General features: G+C 45.2%; 1 protein-coding gene across 1 annotated transcript in view; it reads left to right on the top strand.

Annotated features, from left to right (window-relative positions):
- Nucleotides 1–17,701, top strand: part of LOC141011765 (uncharacterized) — a 30,166-nt gene that overhangs the window by 4,159 nt on the left and 8,306 nt on the right. Inside the window, exons 4-10 of the mRNA XM_073485032.1 lie at nt 6,894–6,944; nt 7,223–7,266; nt 8,052–8,364; nt 8,674–8,717; nt 9,235–9,523; nt 16,079–16,129; nt 16,408–16,451. Of these exons, the coding sequence (XP_073341133.1) occupies nt 6,894–6,944; nt 7,223–7,266; nt 8,052–8,364; nt 8,674–8,717; nt 9,235–9,523; nt 16,079–16,129; nt 16,408–16,451 (836 nt within the window). The remainder of the gene's footprint in view (nt 1–6,893; nt 6,945–7,222; nt 7,267–8,051; nt 8,365–8,673; nt 8,718–9,234; nt 9,524–16,078; nt 16,130–16,407; nt 16,452–17,701) is intronic.

Below are 17,701 nucleotides of genomic sequence, written 5' to 3' on the forward strand. Positions count from 1 at the left end.
CGTGCGTGGAGGCGAGCCCGACTATCTCTAGCCGGTAGCGCTCAACCTCCCGCACCAGTTCAGGCTCTTTCCCCCTCAGCGAGGTGACATTCCATGTCCCCATGGCTAGAGTCACCGTCCGGGGATTGGGTCGCCCAGGAACCACCCAGGACAGCCACCCAAATCGCACCGCACCGGCCCCTTCTGAACCCTCCTGCGGGTGGTGGGCCTACTGGAGGGCGGGCCCACGTCGCTCCTTCGGGCTGTGCCCGGCCGGGTCCCGTGGGCAAAGACCCGGCCACCAAGCGTTTGCCTGCGAGCCCCAACCCCGGGTCTGGCTCCAGGGTGGGGCCCCGGTGACGCCATTCCGGGCGACGTACACTTCCTTGATGTAATTTCAGTCATAGGGGGCTTTGGAACCGCTCTTAGTCTGACCTGTCACCTAGGACTTGTCTGCCTTGGGAGACCCTACCAGGGGCATTAAGCCCCGGACAACATAGCTCCTAGGATCATTCAGGTACTCAAACCTCTCCACCACGGTAAGGTGTCGGTTCAAGGAGGAGTACTTAATTTTTGAAGTGGCAAATCTAACTAATTCAATTTGCGGGTGCGAAATAATAAAATAATAATAATAAATATGAAATTAGACAGAGATTACTTCAAAGTTGAAATTTTTGGAGGGGGGGCTATAACTCCAAAATAGACATATACAGTACCAAAAAGCAAGCAAACATGTACTAAGGTATTGAATTGAATTTATTTTCAAACGTGTGTGAAATGAAAAGAATCTCTCTATCTATCCATCTATCTATCTATATATATCTCTATCTATCTATCTATCTATCTATCATCTATCTATATATATATATATATATATATATATATATATATATATATATATAGACAGATATATATATATATAGACAGATATATGTATGTGTATATATATATATATATATATATATATATACACACATAAATACAACTCTAGTGTTCTACTTTTTGTACATAAATTATGCCCTTCTATCCTTGAGAGAGGCAAATTTCTCAATGACTCTGTGGTTAAAGTCAGGGATGGTTTTGACAAGTTTCTTCTCCATAGAGAGCATGGCCAATGCATTGAGACGATCCTGTGACATTGTGTTCCTGAGGAAGGTCTTGATTCTCTTCAGTGTTGAGAAGCACCTCTCAGATTCAGCTGTGGTCATAGGAGTTGTGATGATGATCTTCAGCAGAGCCACAGTCTCTGAGAAGGTGTCCTGAAGATTGTTCCCCATGAAGAGATGGTAAAGAGCCACAGCACCACTGCAGCTCTTGAACTCATCATTACTGTAGATGAGAGCCAGTTCAGTTTTCAGCTTGTTCTTGTTCAGCAGTGGGTAAGCCTCCATGGTGGTGTTCAGTGCTGCTTCAGGGAACTGGCTGTGGTACTGCTGGAATCTGTCTGCCTGCAGCAGTGTAGCACTGATCAGATGCTCTGTGAAGGCAAATCTGTGTTCAGCATGGCCCAAGATGGTGTCACAAACCTAAAAAAATGAATGCATCCATTTAATACAATATGGAGATGGCTATAAGTCAGCTTTCTAATATATGATTTAATATATAAAAACAATTTATTTTATGAATATATGTGTTCATTTAATAGCAACAATGCAAATTAACATTGCACCTCTAAAAAAGTAGACTATTATATAGGGCCTATTCTAAGGTGTGTTCCCCACTTCATCACATTATAGCACTACTATGATTAAAAACACTGTAAAAGACCTACACCACACATTTAGCTTCTATCTCACCTCTGTAGCTACCCTCTGAAGATCACCTGGGCCCAGTATGCGGCGTTTCTTGGCCAGCTGAGATACACTGCCACTGTGTTCTCCACAGAGAGTAGGGAGGGAATCTCTGAACAGAACCAGAAGAGAAAAGTTCATCTTTAGTTGCCAGGTAAAATAACAAGAAATATAAAAGCATAATAGAGATTAACACAATATCAGTAATATTAAACAGCACAAGATACACATTAATTTACCTGATCTTTTGTATGTTGTCTGTGAACTGCTGCATGATTCCCTGAACAAAGACTGAGTCGATGGTCCGCTTCTGGAGCTGGCTGTAGAGAATGTCCACATGAGGCATGATGAGATGAAACAGTTTCAGGAAGAAGCTGAAATGATCATCTTCCAGCAGCCTCACAAACCCTCCAGCTTCTCTCACAGTGGTAGGATCAAACTCTCCTGAGTCCCTGATGGTTTCAAAACACTGGAGCAGGTCTTCTTTGTGCTCAAAAACAGTGTTCACAGCTCGGCTATGAAAGTTCCACCTCACTGTGCTTGCTCTTGGGAGTCTGTGGGCCACCACTCTATCGAGCACGCTGGTTCTCTTAGGAGATATTGAAAAAAAGCCAGAGAATCCAGCCAGGTCTGAGAAGAAATTACTCACTTTTGGGATATGGGAAGTCACCTGCTGCATGATAAGGTTAAGTTGGTGAGCATAGCAGTGGACGTAGTGTGCATTCACATAGACGTCTTGGACCTTCTTCTGCACACCACCTGTGGCTCCTCTCATGACACTTGCACCATCGTATGCTTGGGAAATGAGCTTGCTCTTCTGGTCATCAGGGAGAATGGAGCTCAATCTATCCAGAAGTGCTGTGGCGATGGAATCAGCTGTGGCCCTTTGGAGAGGTATGAACTCAAAAAACCTCTCTTGGACATCATGGGCCTTGCCAATGTAGCGGGTCACAAGCACCAGCTGACACTGAGTGGAAATGTCCATTGTTTCATCAGCCTGGATGGAGACAAAGTCTGCACTCCTGATTTCTCCAACGATGCACTCTCTCAAAACTGACAGCATGCAGTCAAGGAGTTCATTCTGTACAGTCTTAGATGTCCCCTTAAACACAGTGGCAGTCTGCTGGTGCTCATGTAGAACTGTATCCAGTGATGCTACAAAATCCACCAATCCTCTAAAAACACCAGGATTTTCTGAGCCTTCACTTTCATCATGGCCACGCAGGGCAAGTTCAAATGCACCACAGAACTTGACACAGTCTATTATTTTAGATAGACTGTGTCAAGTTCTGTGGTGCATTTGAACTTGCCCTGCGTGGCCATGATGAAAGTGAAGGCTCAGAAAATCCTGGTGTTTTTAGAGGATTGGTGGATTTTGTAGCATCACTGGATACAGTTCTACATGAGCACCTGCAGACTGCCACTGTGTTTAAGGGGACATCTAAGACTGTACAGAATGAACTCCTTGACTGCATGCTGTCAGTTTTGAGAGAGTGCATCGTTGGAGACAAATCAGGAATAAAGCATTCCCCCAAACCAAACCACTCCTTCCTCTCAGACCTCGCCGAATTCCTCACCCAGCTATCCGCCATATCCCCCTCAATTCTGCTGCTGGGTGATTTCAATATCCATATCGATGACCCTAACTCCAAAAGTGCAATAGACCTCCTGGAACTGCTTCATTGCCTTCAATTCACCCAGCACGTCAACTTCCCCACCCACTGTCGCGGCCACATCCTGGACCTAGTCTGCTCTGCCGGTCTCACCCTTCATAAACTCTCCAGCCTCAACCTACAGATCTCTGATCACCTGGCCATCATCATGGATTTCATCACCCCCCTGCGTCCCCCAAAACTCAAACGCAACATTACCTTCAGGAACATTAAATCCATCTCCCCCTCAGCTTTTTCTGACTTGCTGGCCAACACTCTGTCCACCCCCCCTTTAACTTTTAACCCCACTGACCTGGTCAACCATTACAACGACTCACTGTCCCTCTGCCTCAATAACCTGGCCCCCTTAAAAACCAAATCAGTCTCTTTCACCCACTCAGCTCCCTGGTACACTCCCCAACTCCGTCAAATGAAAATCCGTAAGCGCCAGCTTGAAAGACTCTACAAGAAAACCGGTCTCACAGTCCATCTCAACATTTACACAGACCACCTCTCAGACTACAAAAACGCCCTCACTGCTGCACGGTCCACCTACTACTCTCAGCTTATTCACTCTGGCTCCAACAAACCCAAGACTCTCTTCTCCACCATCAACAAACTCCTCAAACCCTGCAACAACACCCTCACCTCCTTCACAGTCAACAAATGCTACTCCTTCCTGGCATCCTTTCAGTCTAAGATCGACACTATCTACAATCAACTAAGCACTTTCCCCCCCATTACAGCCTCTCCACCTCTCACCCCCCCATCACCACCACCACTACTCAACCTCTGTCACAGTTCACCCATGTCTCTCCCCTGGAACTCCTCTCCATTATCACCAAGATAAAAAACTCTACTTCTGTTCTGGACCCTATCCCATCCTCCATCGTTAAATCCTGCCTCCCTACAATCTCCCCATTAATCGCCATCATTATTAACTCCTCCCTCTCCTCTGGCTCTGTCCCCGAATCCCTCAAACTGGCCGCTGTCACCCCCATCCTCAAAAAACCCGGCCTGGATCCTGACATCATCTCAAACTTCCGTCCTATCTCAAACCTCCCTTTCCTGTCAAAGATTCTGGAACGTGTTGTCGCCTCACAAATCCAAACCCACCTCCACTCTCATGAACTGTATGAACCTTTCCAATCTGGATTCCGCCCCAAACACAGCACCGAAACCGCTCTCCTTAAAATCACCAACGACCTCCTCCTCTCTGCAGACTCCGGCCACCTCAGTATACTCATCCTCCTTGACCTCACTGCAGCCTTCGACACCATCAACCACTCCATCCTCCTGTCCCGCCTACAAACATTTCTCAACATCACCGGCTCCGCTCTTTCCTGGCTCAAATCCTACCTCTCAGACAGACAACAGTTCATCCATGTCAACAACTGCTCCTCCTCCACTGCCCCCCTGCTTCAAGGCGTCCCCCAGGGCTCAGTGCTTGGTCCTCTCCTCTTCATCATCTATCTACTCCCCCTTGGCTCCATCATCCGTCGGCATGGTCTCCGTTTTCACTGCTATGCCGACGACATCCAACTCCACATCTCCACAAAATCCATCACCCCTGCCACCCACTCTACCCTCACAAACTGCCTGTCAGAACTACAATCATGGCTGCAAAAAAACTTTCTCAAACTAAACTGTGACAAATCTGAAATCATACTCATCGGCCCAAAACATCTCACCACATCGACCCAGAACTTCTCCCTCAGCTTTGACAACATCACCCTGTCTCCCTCTCCCTCCATCCGTAACCTTGGCATTATCCTGGACAGTACTCTTTCATTCGAACAGCACATCAGCCGCCTGACCCAAACTGCTTTCTTCCATCTAAAAAACATTGCCCGCCTCCGCCCACTACTCTCCTTCTCTGCAGCTGAGACTCTCATCCACACATTTATCACTTCAAGACTGGATTACTGCAACAGCATCCTCTATGGTTCATCTTCCAAAGTCCTCAATAAACTTCAATACATCCAAAACTCTGCTGCCCGCCTCCTCACCCACACCCGCTCCCGTGAACATATCACCCCCGTACTCCAAAACCTTCACTGGCTCCCTGTCCCACACCGAATCAACTTCAAGCTCCTCCTACTCACCCATAAAGCCCTCCACAACCAGGCCCCTCCCTACCTCACGGACATGCTCCACCACCACACTCCTTCTCGAAACCTCAGATCCTCAGACGCTAACCTTCTCTCACCCCCCCTCAGGAACAAGCACCGTACCTGGGGGGACAGAGCCTTCTCCATTGCTGCCCCCTCCCTCTGGAATTCCCTCCCCAAACACATCCGTGACTGCCCAGACTCATCCACCTTCAAGTCATTACTCAAAACCCACCTCTTCAAATCCGCTTTTCATTTGCACCCGTAGCTGTCTGTTGTCCTCAACCTGTTCTCCCTAAAAACCTACACAGATCCATATCCTTCATACATTGTTCTTTTTTCTACATATTTCTCCTTTATCGCACCATGCACTTGATTTTATGCACCATGCACTTGATTTTATGTATTCTTGTATGTATTCTATTCTTGTAAAGTGTCTTTGAGAGTTTTTAAAAGCGCTGTACAAATAAAATGTATTATTATTATTATTAGCCTCGCCACATGCAGCTAGCCAAGCCTTGTTGCTAAACCAGGTCCTGGAAAAAGACCGGGTGTATTGTCTCCCTCTATCCTTGGACTGCTGATTGATTTTGATGTTCGGCTGATCAGGTCCGCGCTCTTTCACATCGTCCTTCTCCTGATATGTTCTCCTCTCAAAAGGTGTTGTCTGAAGTGACTTCACTGAATTATCTAGTCTCTCTTTCTCCATTTTGCTCTCTGTCCGATCGTCTCCAACTCCCGCGGCTCGACCTGTCAATCAGCCGCACTTTATGACGGACGGCTGTGACGTCGGCCCCATGGCGGGAGGGCGTTGGTATGTAAATCCAGCTGCATTCAGCTCTGGGCGCAGGTGAGGTGCGCCCCAACATGGTCCTATCTCTTGCATTGAAGAGGAGCTACTGCGCATGTACAACTTTTAACGAGAGTCTATGAGCAAAGATTTTTGCGCCCCGGGGCGGAAACACGTCACCGATCAGACAGCGCAGATGAACGAAACAACTTTACTCATCATATTAACTATATATTTATCTTTCTCATCAAAAAAAATATAAGCTTCATGTATTTTGAAATATTTTTATTTTATTATTTAATTTTTATTAAAAAAATGTATGTCTTATTCAAGGTAATGTGGGGAGTGGTGAGTGGTGGGGCGGCGCCCTAGCGCCCTCTATTGGCCAGCCGCCACTGCAGTGATCTCTGTAATCATGACCTCCTCCCGCCTTCAGTCCACACACCTGAAACTGAAACATTAAAGGCTTTTTATTCTCAGGACTCAGTATTATACTCAAGACAAGTAAACATAAAGGTTACACACAGAGTATTTATTAATGCAATAACAGTTGTCATTAACTGTGTTGCAGCTGCTGCAGGTTCGTCAGCTGAAGTGTTTGGTGTGAATACCACAGAGAAAGGTAGGTGACCTATATAAATGAATTAATGTGTGAAATGAGTCCTGTAGTTATTTTAATTCATATGTCAGTGTATGAACATTTAACACAGTTTAATAGATAATAATAAAGTGTTTATCAGGAGAAACTTGATATTGATTTTTTTATGATGTTACTATTACGTAGATTTTCTGGACATTTTACAATAAATCCTTAATATTAGAATCATTATAGTCGCACAGTCTGATTATGTTGTTAAATGAATCATTCATGAGTCTTTTTTATGTTTCCTCTCTCCTCAGAGAAACACTCTGTGGATGAAGATTGGCCTGCACTGATCCAGAAAGTGAGTGATGTCACATCTGTCTGACTTTAAACTTAAGTTAAGATAATTAATCTGTTAGCTGATCCAAATTTGATAATCAATAAATCAATTGAGTAATTTTTTTAAAGAAATGCCAAACACTCTCTGGTTCCAGCGCCTATGAGGATTTTCTCCTTCTCTCTGTTTTGTGACATTATAAACTGAATATCTTTGGGTTCTGGGCATTGGCCAAACAAAACAAGACATTTGAAGACGTCGCCTTCGACTTAATGAAATTGTACATTGTACATATAACGACATTTATGACATTATTTTATGATAATTATTATAGTATGGTTATTTGCACTGTTACTTTAAACAATACAGTTCTCATTTAATAGAAGTAGATTCAAAATCCTCCTCATCTTGAATATTATCAATGATGAGCAAAACCAAATTATTTATTTCATTCGAAGGTTTTAGTTTTTAATTTTTCTTAGGTCCACATGAGGAAGGTCTCAAACGGGTAAAATAAAAAGTCATGAACCTGAAACAGAAATAAAATAACTGCAAAAGATGATTAAAGTAAATCAATTTGATATTACAGTGAAGAAAGAACTGTATCCACATAATAAAAAAACAGGCATATGTGATCAACTGGACAGTTTATCCACTGTATTATTACTTTTTTATATGGCTGATGCTCTCTTACCACATCCACATTTCTAAAGCACAGACATTGATGAGATTAGAAAAGAAAGATCTGTAATCATCCTTGCTGAGAAACTGTACTTTTATCTCATGAACATTTTCTCTGAATTTATCAGGTGGAAATGATGGAGTCTGTCATAGAGCTGCTTCTGGAAGCACTGAAAGATTTGAGTAAAGCAGAGCTCAAGAGGTTCAAGAGCAACCTGTGTCCAGTTTACCTACAGGGAGCCTCACCTGTCAAATTGGTGCAGCAGAAAGCAAAATACATCCCATCAGGCCTGCTGGATATAGCAGACATGCAGGGCACAGTGTGTTTAATGGTGCAGTCCTATGGCCAACAGTCTGTGGAGAGGGCCAAAGAGATTTTAAAGACAATGAAAAGGACTGATCTGGTGCAGAGGTTGTCAGACAGCAGCTCAGGATCCAAAGGTAAAACAATAAGACAAGACATGTTTATAATACATGTCCTCTTCTCTTTACACTTTGAATAAAATAATCTATATTGTAGAGAAAATAAACATAAATCATGAATATATTTTAGGACTAATTATTATTTAAAATCATTTCAGGAGAGGGAGAAAAATATCTGTGACAAGTTAGATGTAACCTTTGATGAGCTTTGAGTTTAATTTTATGTTGGGTGCTTTGTATTGAAATCTTTTTTACAAAGCAGTCATGCCCGATGTATAATTAACAACAATATTCTTTTAATTCCTTTTATTCTTTCTTTCTCCTCAGAAAAACTCTCTGTGGATGAACACCAGTCTGCACTGATCAACAAAGTGAGTAATATCATACCTGACCATGCAGAGTACAGTTTTTATTCAGTGAGATTCGGGTTTAAAATAAACTCAACATTAATGATGATTATTAAACCAAACATGAATTACATTTGATGTTTCTCACAGAACTGAAGCTGAGATGATACTGAGCTCAGTACTGTTAATATCATGAAGTCTTGAAGTTCCTCAAATAATTAAACAAAATGCAAAACATGAAATTTAAAAATATCTTCATTGAGTTGCCACCTGTTTCTACAGTTACTCCAACATCTCATGTTGAGATCAGGTGGCTCATTTCAGTTTTTGACAGCACAGTGAACGAGTTACAGCCTGGAAATGCAAAAAGAACCAGTTACAGATTGCAGGTTAAAGATATTAAAAGGTAGCAGGACATAGGAATCATCCTCTGAAATAACAAACAGATAATTACCAAATATATCAGTAGCTTAGGTGATCTTGTAGAAAAACACATCTTAAAAGAAATAACGTTTACTCTATGAACATGTACATTTTCCAGGCTGCGACGATGGGGGCTGTTAAAGAGCTGCTTTTGGAAACACTTGATGATCTGAGTTATGAGGAGCAAAAGACCTTCACATGGTTTCTGCAGTTCACGTTCTTCCAGAGGAGCCTTCCACAGATTCCCTGGGATATACTGCAGAACGAAGACATGGCAGAGTCACTGGTGGATGCAATGGTGAAGAAATGCGGTCAAAATTCTGTGGAGGTGACCAGGGAGGTTTTAATGGACATGAACCAGACTGATCTGGTGCAGAGGCTGTCAGAGACCAGCTCAGGACCCAAAGGTAAGATAGGAGGTCACATTGTTACAAAATCTTTTGAACTCTGGTGCAAAATATCATATGAGGTTTATAATATAAATCAATGCAACAGCACCGTATAGACCTGCCATGACAGCAACAATACCAGAGAGTTGAATTATCACCTATCAAACACAGTTGCAACAAAAACTGAACCATAAAAACTTCAGTTAGTTCTACGTTATCTTCAAAAGAAATAACTTTTCCACTCTGAAAAATATATACTTAATTTTTGAAGTGGCAAATCTAACTAAGTCAGTTTACTGGTACAACAAAAAAAGAATAATAATAATAAATATGAAAGTAGACAGATTACTTCAGAGTTGAATGATTTGGATTTTGACTTTAAAGTAAAGATCTGAACGAATCTGAATCTTTGGTCCTTTTCTTTGTAAATGTTGTGTTTTCAAAGGGTGTATCGGCTTGCAATACAACGCGATCAGCCGAGACCAGATCGGGGTAAACCTTTTCAGACGCACCTTCCAACAATCACCCAGTAGTCGTAGATTAATTAATCCAATGCAATTTATTGCGATCCCAAACGAATTCCATAAATTAGGATGCACAATTCCAAAACGATCAACCGATGGATAATCTACAAAACGAAACGAAAACGAAACTGATAGTAAACTGATAGTATTCGGTGGTTAAAAAACTGTATGATCAGCCCGTCCATGTCCAAGTGAAAACACTTCCTACTTTCCCGGTAGACACCCATTTAAACACACCTGATAGTTAATCATCAATCATCGAGACACAGATGACACCATAAGCAAATCATAGGGGGAGCAATCATTCAAAATAACCAAGGCATAATACTGTTTCATGAGAATATGTAGAATAATATAATAATTATAAACCTAAAAATAAAACACATAAATACCAGTATTCAAACAGAAACATTTCATATATAAGCAATATGGCTCCAACAAAGGGCTCAACATCTTTTTATTGAAAACACTCTTCTTTATTGGGCCACATCTTGTTTGTTTTTGGTCCATTGAGTTCATTATTACCAGTCTTGTTGTTATGGCTAGTCAGGGAAGTCAGGACCCAGTTGCAGAGTTCAACAAAAAGAGTTTATTTAACAAAAGGAGGGAGGACAGTTCCTCAGGAAAATACTCAAAATAAAGTAACAACGCAAAAGCTCTCTAGGAAAAAGTAGCAACTAAAAATCTCCATAGAAATGGGAAAAGACTCAAGAACAAAAGTACAACTGAAAATGGTGTCGAGGCACAAAACTCACGATACAAAAGGACACTGAAGGAATAACACGAGGCGAGGCGATCAGCTGGAGACACACAGTGCACAGGCTTGACGCTGCAAAGCAAATGAATCATCCGGCACAGGAGACAAAGGGAGGGTGGCTTAAGAAGCCAACCAATTAGGGCAGAATGAGCTGCAGGTGTGCCAGGTGCTCTGTGCTCCAGGAGATTGCCCCGCCCCTTGGTGCACACTCTGTATGACAGAGAGAGAGAGATGTTAAAGCAAACCAAAACATAACACCAAAAATCAAGCCACAACAGTACCCTCCCCTCAAGGGGCGCCACCTGGCGTCCTACCTGGTTTACCTGGAAACCTGATGTAAAAATCCCGCAGCAGTTGCGGGTCGAGGATGAGGGAGCGGCTGACCCAGGAGCGCTCCTCGGGGCCGTATCCCTCCCAGTCGACCAGATACTGGTAGCCCCTACCCCGTCTGCGCACGTTTAGAATCTGGTTGACCGTGTAGGCTGGGTGGCCGTCGACGAGAAGTGGGGGAGGCGGTGGAGGTGCAGGAGGCTGGAGAGGGCTCTCAGTGACTGGCTTGAGGAGGGAGACGTGGAACACAGGGTGGACGTTTAAGGAGGCTGGGAGGCGGAGGCGGACAGCGCTGGGGTTTATTATCTTCTCCACAGGATAAGGCCCAATGTACCTGGGGGAGAGTTTTCGGGAGTCGGTCTGGAGGGGGAGGTCTCGGGAGGAGAGCCACACTTGCTGACCCACCTGGTAGTCGGGTGAGGGAACCCGAAGTCGGTCCGCCAGACGTCGGTTGCGCTCAGCCGTTCTCCCTAATGCTGCACGGGTCTCCCGCCACACGCGTCTGACCCGGCGGAACTGAGCATGGACAGAGGGGACTGCTGCGTCGGACTCTTGGTTAGGGAATAAGGGGGGCTGGTAACCGGTGTTGATCATAAATGGTGAGAAACCGGTGGCTGAGCTGATGAGGGAGTTGTGGGCATATTCCACCCAGGGCAGGTGTGTAGCCCAGGATGATGGGAGGCGGGAGGCGACGCAGCGTAGAGAGGACTCCAGGCTCTGGTTGGCCCGTTCAGTTTGCCCGTTAGACTGGGGATGATAGCCGGAGGTGAGGCTGGAGGTGGTTCCCAGGGCCCGGCAGAAAGCCTTCCATACCCGCGAGGTGAACTGAGGTCCGCGGTCCGACACAATGTCCTGTGGAATCCTGTGCAACCTGAAGACATGTGTCACTAATAGATTAGCAGTCTCCAAGGCGGTGGGGAGTTTAGGGAGGGGGACAAAATGAACCGCCTTGGAGAAACGGTCAACCACCGTGAGTATGGTGTCGTTACCTTCGGAGGGGGGCAGTCCGGTAACAAAATCCACTGCTATGTGTGACCAGGGACGTGGAGGAATGGGCAGAGGTTGTAGGAGCCCTGCCGGGGGTCGGTGGGAAGACTTGTTGCGGGCGCACTCTGTGCATGCAGCGATGAAGACCCGAATGTCAGAAGCCATGGACGGCCACCAGAAACGCTGCTGGATGAGAGCCAGCGTGCGGTGGACCCCTGGGTGGCAGGCTATCCTCGACGTATGCCCCCAGGTGAGCACTGATGACCTGGCAGACGGTGGCACGAACAACCGACCCGGCGGGCAACCGTCTGGAACCGTCTGGCCCTGCAGAGCTTCCTGAACCTCCTGTTCAACCTGCCAGCGAACCGCCCCCAGCACACACTCGGGATCCAGGATGGTCTCCTTAATGGGCTCCCCTCCCTCCAGGGTGAACTGACGGGAGAGTGCGTCCGGCTTGATGTTCCGAGACCCGGGGCGGTAGGTGAGGGTGAACTGGAAACGGCCCAGGAACAGGGCCCAGCGGGCCTGGCGGGTGTTCAGGCGGCGAGCTGTGCGGAGGTAGGCGAGGTTCTTGTGATCTGTCCAAACGATGAATGGCTGAGCTGCCCCCTCCAGCCAGTGTCTCCACTCTTGCAAAGCCAGGACCACCGCCAAGAGCTCTCGGTTCCCCACATCGTAATTGCTTTCAGCGGGGGTGAGTCGACGTGAGAAGAAGGCGCAGGGGTGGAGCTTATTGTCTGTGAGTTGGCGCTGGGAGAGGACGGCCCCGACCCCGGAATCCGAGGCGTCGACCTCGACCACGAACTGCCGCTCAGGATCTGGGTGCACAAGAACAGGGGCGTTAACAAACATGTCTTTTAATTTCACAAAGGCAGATTGTTCTACAGGAGACCAGGTAAAACTGAGTTTTGAAGAAGTGAGGTGAGTAAGAGGGGCCGCCAGGCGGCTGTAGTTCTTTATGAACCTACGATAAAAGTTGGCAAACCCCAGGAAGCGCTGCAGCTGCTTGCGGGTGGTGGGAGTGGGCCATTCTTTTACTGCTTCCACCTTGGAGGGATCCGCCCGCAGCCGCCCCTTCTCAACCACATAACCCAGGAAACTCACAGTAGACACATGAAATTCACATTTTTCAGCTTTAACATACAACTTGTTTTCCATTAGCCTTTTTAACACATCTCTAACATGAGTCACGTGTTCTTCCATGGAGCTAGAGAAAATCAAAATATCGTCAAGGTAGACAAACACAGTTTTGTTAAGCAGATCTCTTAACACATCGTTCACCAGGCCTTGGAAAACAGCGGGGGCATTAGTGAGTCCAAAAGGCATAACCAGGTACTCGAAGTGACCTAAGTGGGTGTTGAATGCTGTCTTCCACTCATCCCCCTCCTTAATCCTGATGAGGTGGTAGGCGTTCCTAAGGTCTAGTTTGGAGAAGACGCGGGCCGAATGTAAGGGGCTGAAGGCGGAGTCAATCAGGGGGAGTGGGTACTTGTTTTTTACAGTTATGTCATTCAACCCGGTGTAGTCAATGCAAGGCCGCAGGGTTTTATCTTTTTTCTCCACGAAGAAAAAACCCGCCCCCACCGGAGAGGAGGAGGGGCGAATGAGGCCGGCTGCCACGGACTCTGATGTATTTTTCCATGGCCTCTCGCTTGGGTTTGGACAAATTGAACAGCCTCTTAGTGGGAAGAGGGGCCCCTGGCAACAAGTCAATAGCACAGTCGTAGGGTCTATGTGGGGGCAGTGAGGTGGCAGAAGTTTTGCTAAAAACGTGGCTGAGGTCATGGTAGTCAGGGGGTACATTAGTTAACTCGATTACCTCGACTGCTGGAGCTGGATCTGCAGGCCTGGCGGGCAGAGCGGAGCGGAGGCAGTGGGCGTGGCAGTGGAGACTCCAGTTGCGAATGGTGGCGGTGGACCAATCGACGTGGGGATTGTGAAGTTTTAACCAAGGGATTCCCAGAATGACATGTTCATGATGGTTACTGGAGAGTACTAATTTCAATGGTTCAGTTTTATGAGTCACCAGTTCTATGAGCTTGCCGTCTACGGCGTGTACCTTCTTGGGAGAGGACAGTTCATAAATAGGAATGTTGTTACTCTTCACAAAATTTCTGTCAATGAAGTTGTCATCGGCACCGGAGTCTACCAGCACCTGGACTGGAACCGAGTGTTCAGGTCCGTGAATCATACCTGAAACCTGAATTCTTGACTTGTGAGAGGAAGAAATGTGGCTCACCAGAGTCCTGTCTATTACTGGTGAGCCCGGTCTTTTGGCAACTCTGGGCAGCAGGAAACGAAGTGGCCACCTTGTCCACAGTAGAGGCACAGCTTGTCGTGCATCCTGCGTTGTCTCTCGGCTGGGGTGAGGCGGGCCCGACCCAATTGCATAGGCTCATCAACAGGTGCCGGTCGTAGCTCTCGAGCGTAGTGGGTGGTGTCGGGCGATCCCGGAGTGGAGTCTGGGGAGCTGGGTTGAGTGCCAGAGATGAGCCGCCTGCTCCTCGTCCTCTGCCGTTCCCTAGCTCTTTCCCTTATCCTATTATCGAGGCGGATAGCTAAATCAACGAGGGAGTTGAACGAGTTACATTCCTCCCGAACCGCCAACTCATCCTTTAACTCCCCTGCCAACCCCTTAAAAAATATGGCTTGAAGAGCCGAATCATTCCACCCACTCTCTGCCGCTACAATGCCAAAACTCACGGCGTACTCTGACACCGAAGAGCTACCCTGTTTGAGATCGAGTAACTGGCTTGTGGCCTGTCTGCCCTTTACCGGGTGGTCAAATACTCGTCTCATTTCGTCAGTGAATCGGTGAAAATCATTAACCAACTCGTGTTGTTGTGAAGATATCGCTAAGGACCAGGCTGCCGCCTGTCCAGTGTGCAAACTCATTACGAAGGCTATCTTAGCTTGAGGCGTAGCATAGGTGTGGGGTTGTTGGCTAAATACTAGCTGACACTGGTGTAGAAATTGCGAACAAGTACCTAAATCTCCTGAATACCTGACTGGTATGGGGATGTACGGCTCGCGTGCTTGCGGGGCAGGGCTGGGAGGAGGATCGTCGGCTGGGGGGTGAGCGGCGGCTCCGGGAGAGGAGACGAGCTGGTCCTGCAGGGCGGCCAACTGACCGCCCAGTTGTGAGACGCTGGCACCGAGCTGCTGCAGGTGTTCCATCACCCGCCCCAGAGAGGACTCGTTCTGGTTTATTTTGGTGGCTTGCGACGAGAGTGCACGTTTGTAGTTGTCCATCTCTGCTGGGTCCATGCTTGGCCGGATGATTCTGTTATGGCTAGTCAGGGAAGTCAGGACCCAGTTGCAGAGTTCAACAAAAAGAGTTTATTTAACAAAAGGAGGGAGGACAGTTCCTCAGGAAAATACTCAAAATAAAGTAACAACGCAAAAGCTCTCTAGGAAAAAGTAGCAACTAAAAATCTCCATAGAAATGGGAAAAGACTCAAGAACAAAAGTACAACTGAAAATGGTGTCGAGGCACAAAACTCACAAAACTCACAAAAGGACACTGAAGGAATAACACGAGACGAGGCGAGGCGATCAGCTGGAGACACACGGTGCACAGGCTTGACGCTGCAAAGCAAATGAATCATCCGGCACAGGAGACAAAGGGAGGGTGGCTTAAGGTGGCCTGATAGGAATTTATCTAATGTTGTCGACATAATTTCACATGAATCTGTTGAATTGTCTTTTTGTATGTCTTTGCTTTGACGTACACTACACTCCACTGTGGAGAGAGATAGTCTGTGTAAGTTAATTAATCACAGTGTTTTCTCATTGATTCCCTCTGTGATCTCTGTAATCATGACCTCCTCCTGCCTTCAGTCCACACACCTGAAACTGAAACATTAAAGGCTTTTTATTCTCAGGACTCAGTATTATACTCAAGACAAGTACACATAAAGGTTACACACAGAGTATTTATTAATGCAGTAACAGTTGTCACTAACTGTGTTGCAGCTGCTGCAGGTTCGTCAGCTGAAGTGTTTGGTGTGAATACCACAGAGAAAGGTAGGTGACCTATATAAATGAATTAATGTGTGAAATGAGTCCTGTAGTTATTTTAATTCATATGTCAGTGTATGAACATTTAACACAGTTTAATAGATAATAATAAAGTGTTTATCGGGAGAAACTTGATATTGATTTTTTTATGATGTTACTATTACGTAGATTTTCTGGACATTTTACAATAAATCTTTAATATTAGAATCATTATAGTCACACAGTCTGATTATGTTGTTAAATGAATCATTCATGAGTCTTTTTTATGTTTCCTCTCTCCTCAGAGAAACACTCTGTGGAAGAAGATTGGCCTGCACTGATCCAGAAAGTGAGTGATGTCACATCTGTCTGACTTTAAACTAAAGCTAAGATAATTAATCTGTTAGCTGATCAACATTTTGATTATCAATAAATCAATTGAGTAATTTTTTTTAAAGAAATGCCAATCACTCTGGTTCCAGCGCCTATGAGGATCTTCTGCTTTTCTGTTTTGTGACATTATAAACTGAATATCTTTGGGTTCTGGGCTGTTGGCCGAACAAAGCAAGACATTTGAAGACATCATCTTCGACTTAATGAAATTATGATGTGTACTTTAAACAACTTTAACGACATTATTTTATGATAATTATTATAGTTATAGTTAAAGCAACACTAGATAGTTTTTCGACCTTAAAATAATGTTTCTAAACTCCGTTAAGTCATAGAAAAATGGTTAATAGGATGAATGGTGACGTCTCTGCAGCCTGAAACCGCACTGTGTAACTTCCCAGAGCGGGTAGGAAACCTATCTGACGTAAAGGCGTCTAGTGCGACCTGCTTTGCGGCATACGCCACACGTTTATTTGTCGGTCGATTTAGCCAGCAGCTACTTGGATTTTTAGTAAACCAACGCCATGGCCGAGCCAGCTAAAAAAGCCAAGAAGGTATTGTCTGAGGAGGCGAAGAAAAGAAAAAGAGAAAGTGATAGAACAGAGCCGGACACGGATAAATATTGGACCAGGTTACACTCGGTGGCGCGAGCTGAAAGAACTGATGGCGACCTACCCTTGATGCTACTGGATTTGTAAGTCATATATTACATATATACATATTTATCATCTTACCGACTTTTACTCTGTCAACAAATTCACGTGTATTCATTTCCCCCAGGGATGCTCAGACAGCGACAGTATTTACGACACTGGTAACAGATAATTGCGCTTCTCAACCAGCTGGGGGTAGTAATGAGTCCAAACTACCTAGTGTTGCTTTAATTGCACTGTTACTTTAAACAATACAGTTCTCATTTAATAGAAGTAGATTCAAAACCATCCTCTATATTATTAATGATGAGCAAAAACAAATTATTTATTTTCATCAGAAGGTTTGTCAGAACTGAAGCTGCTTTCAGTTTGTTCTTGTGTTCACATGAGGAAACTCTCAGGTAAAATAAAAAGTCATGAACCTGTAAACAGAAATAAAATAATTGTAAAAGCAGATTTAAGTAAATCAATTTGATTTTACAGGGAAGAAAGAACTGTATACACATAATAAAAACAGGTATATGTGATCAGTTGAAATGAATGTTATCACCTT

Source organism: Pagrus major, chromosome 17 (genome assembly GCF_040436345.1).
Source record: "Pagrus major chromosome 17, Pma_NU_1.0".
Lineage (NCBI taxonomy): Eukaryota > Metazoa > Chordata > Actinopteri > Spariformes > Sparidae > Pagrus > Pagrus major.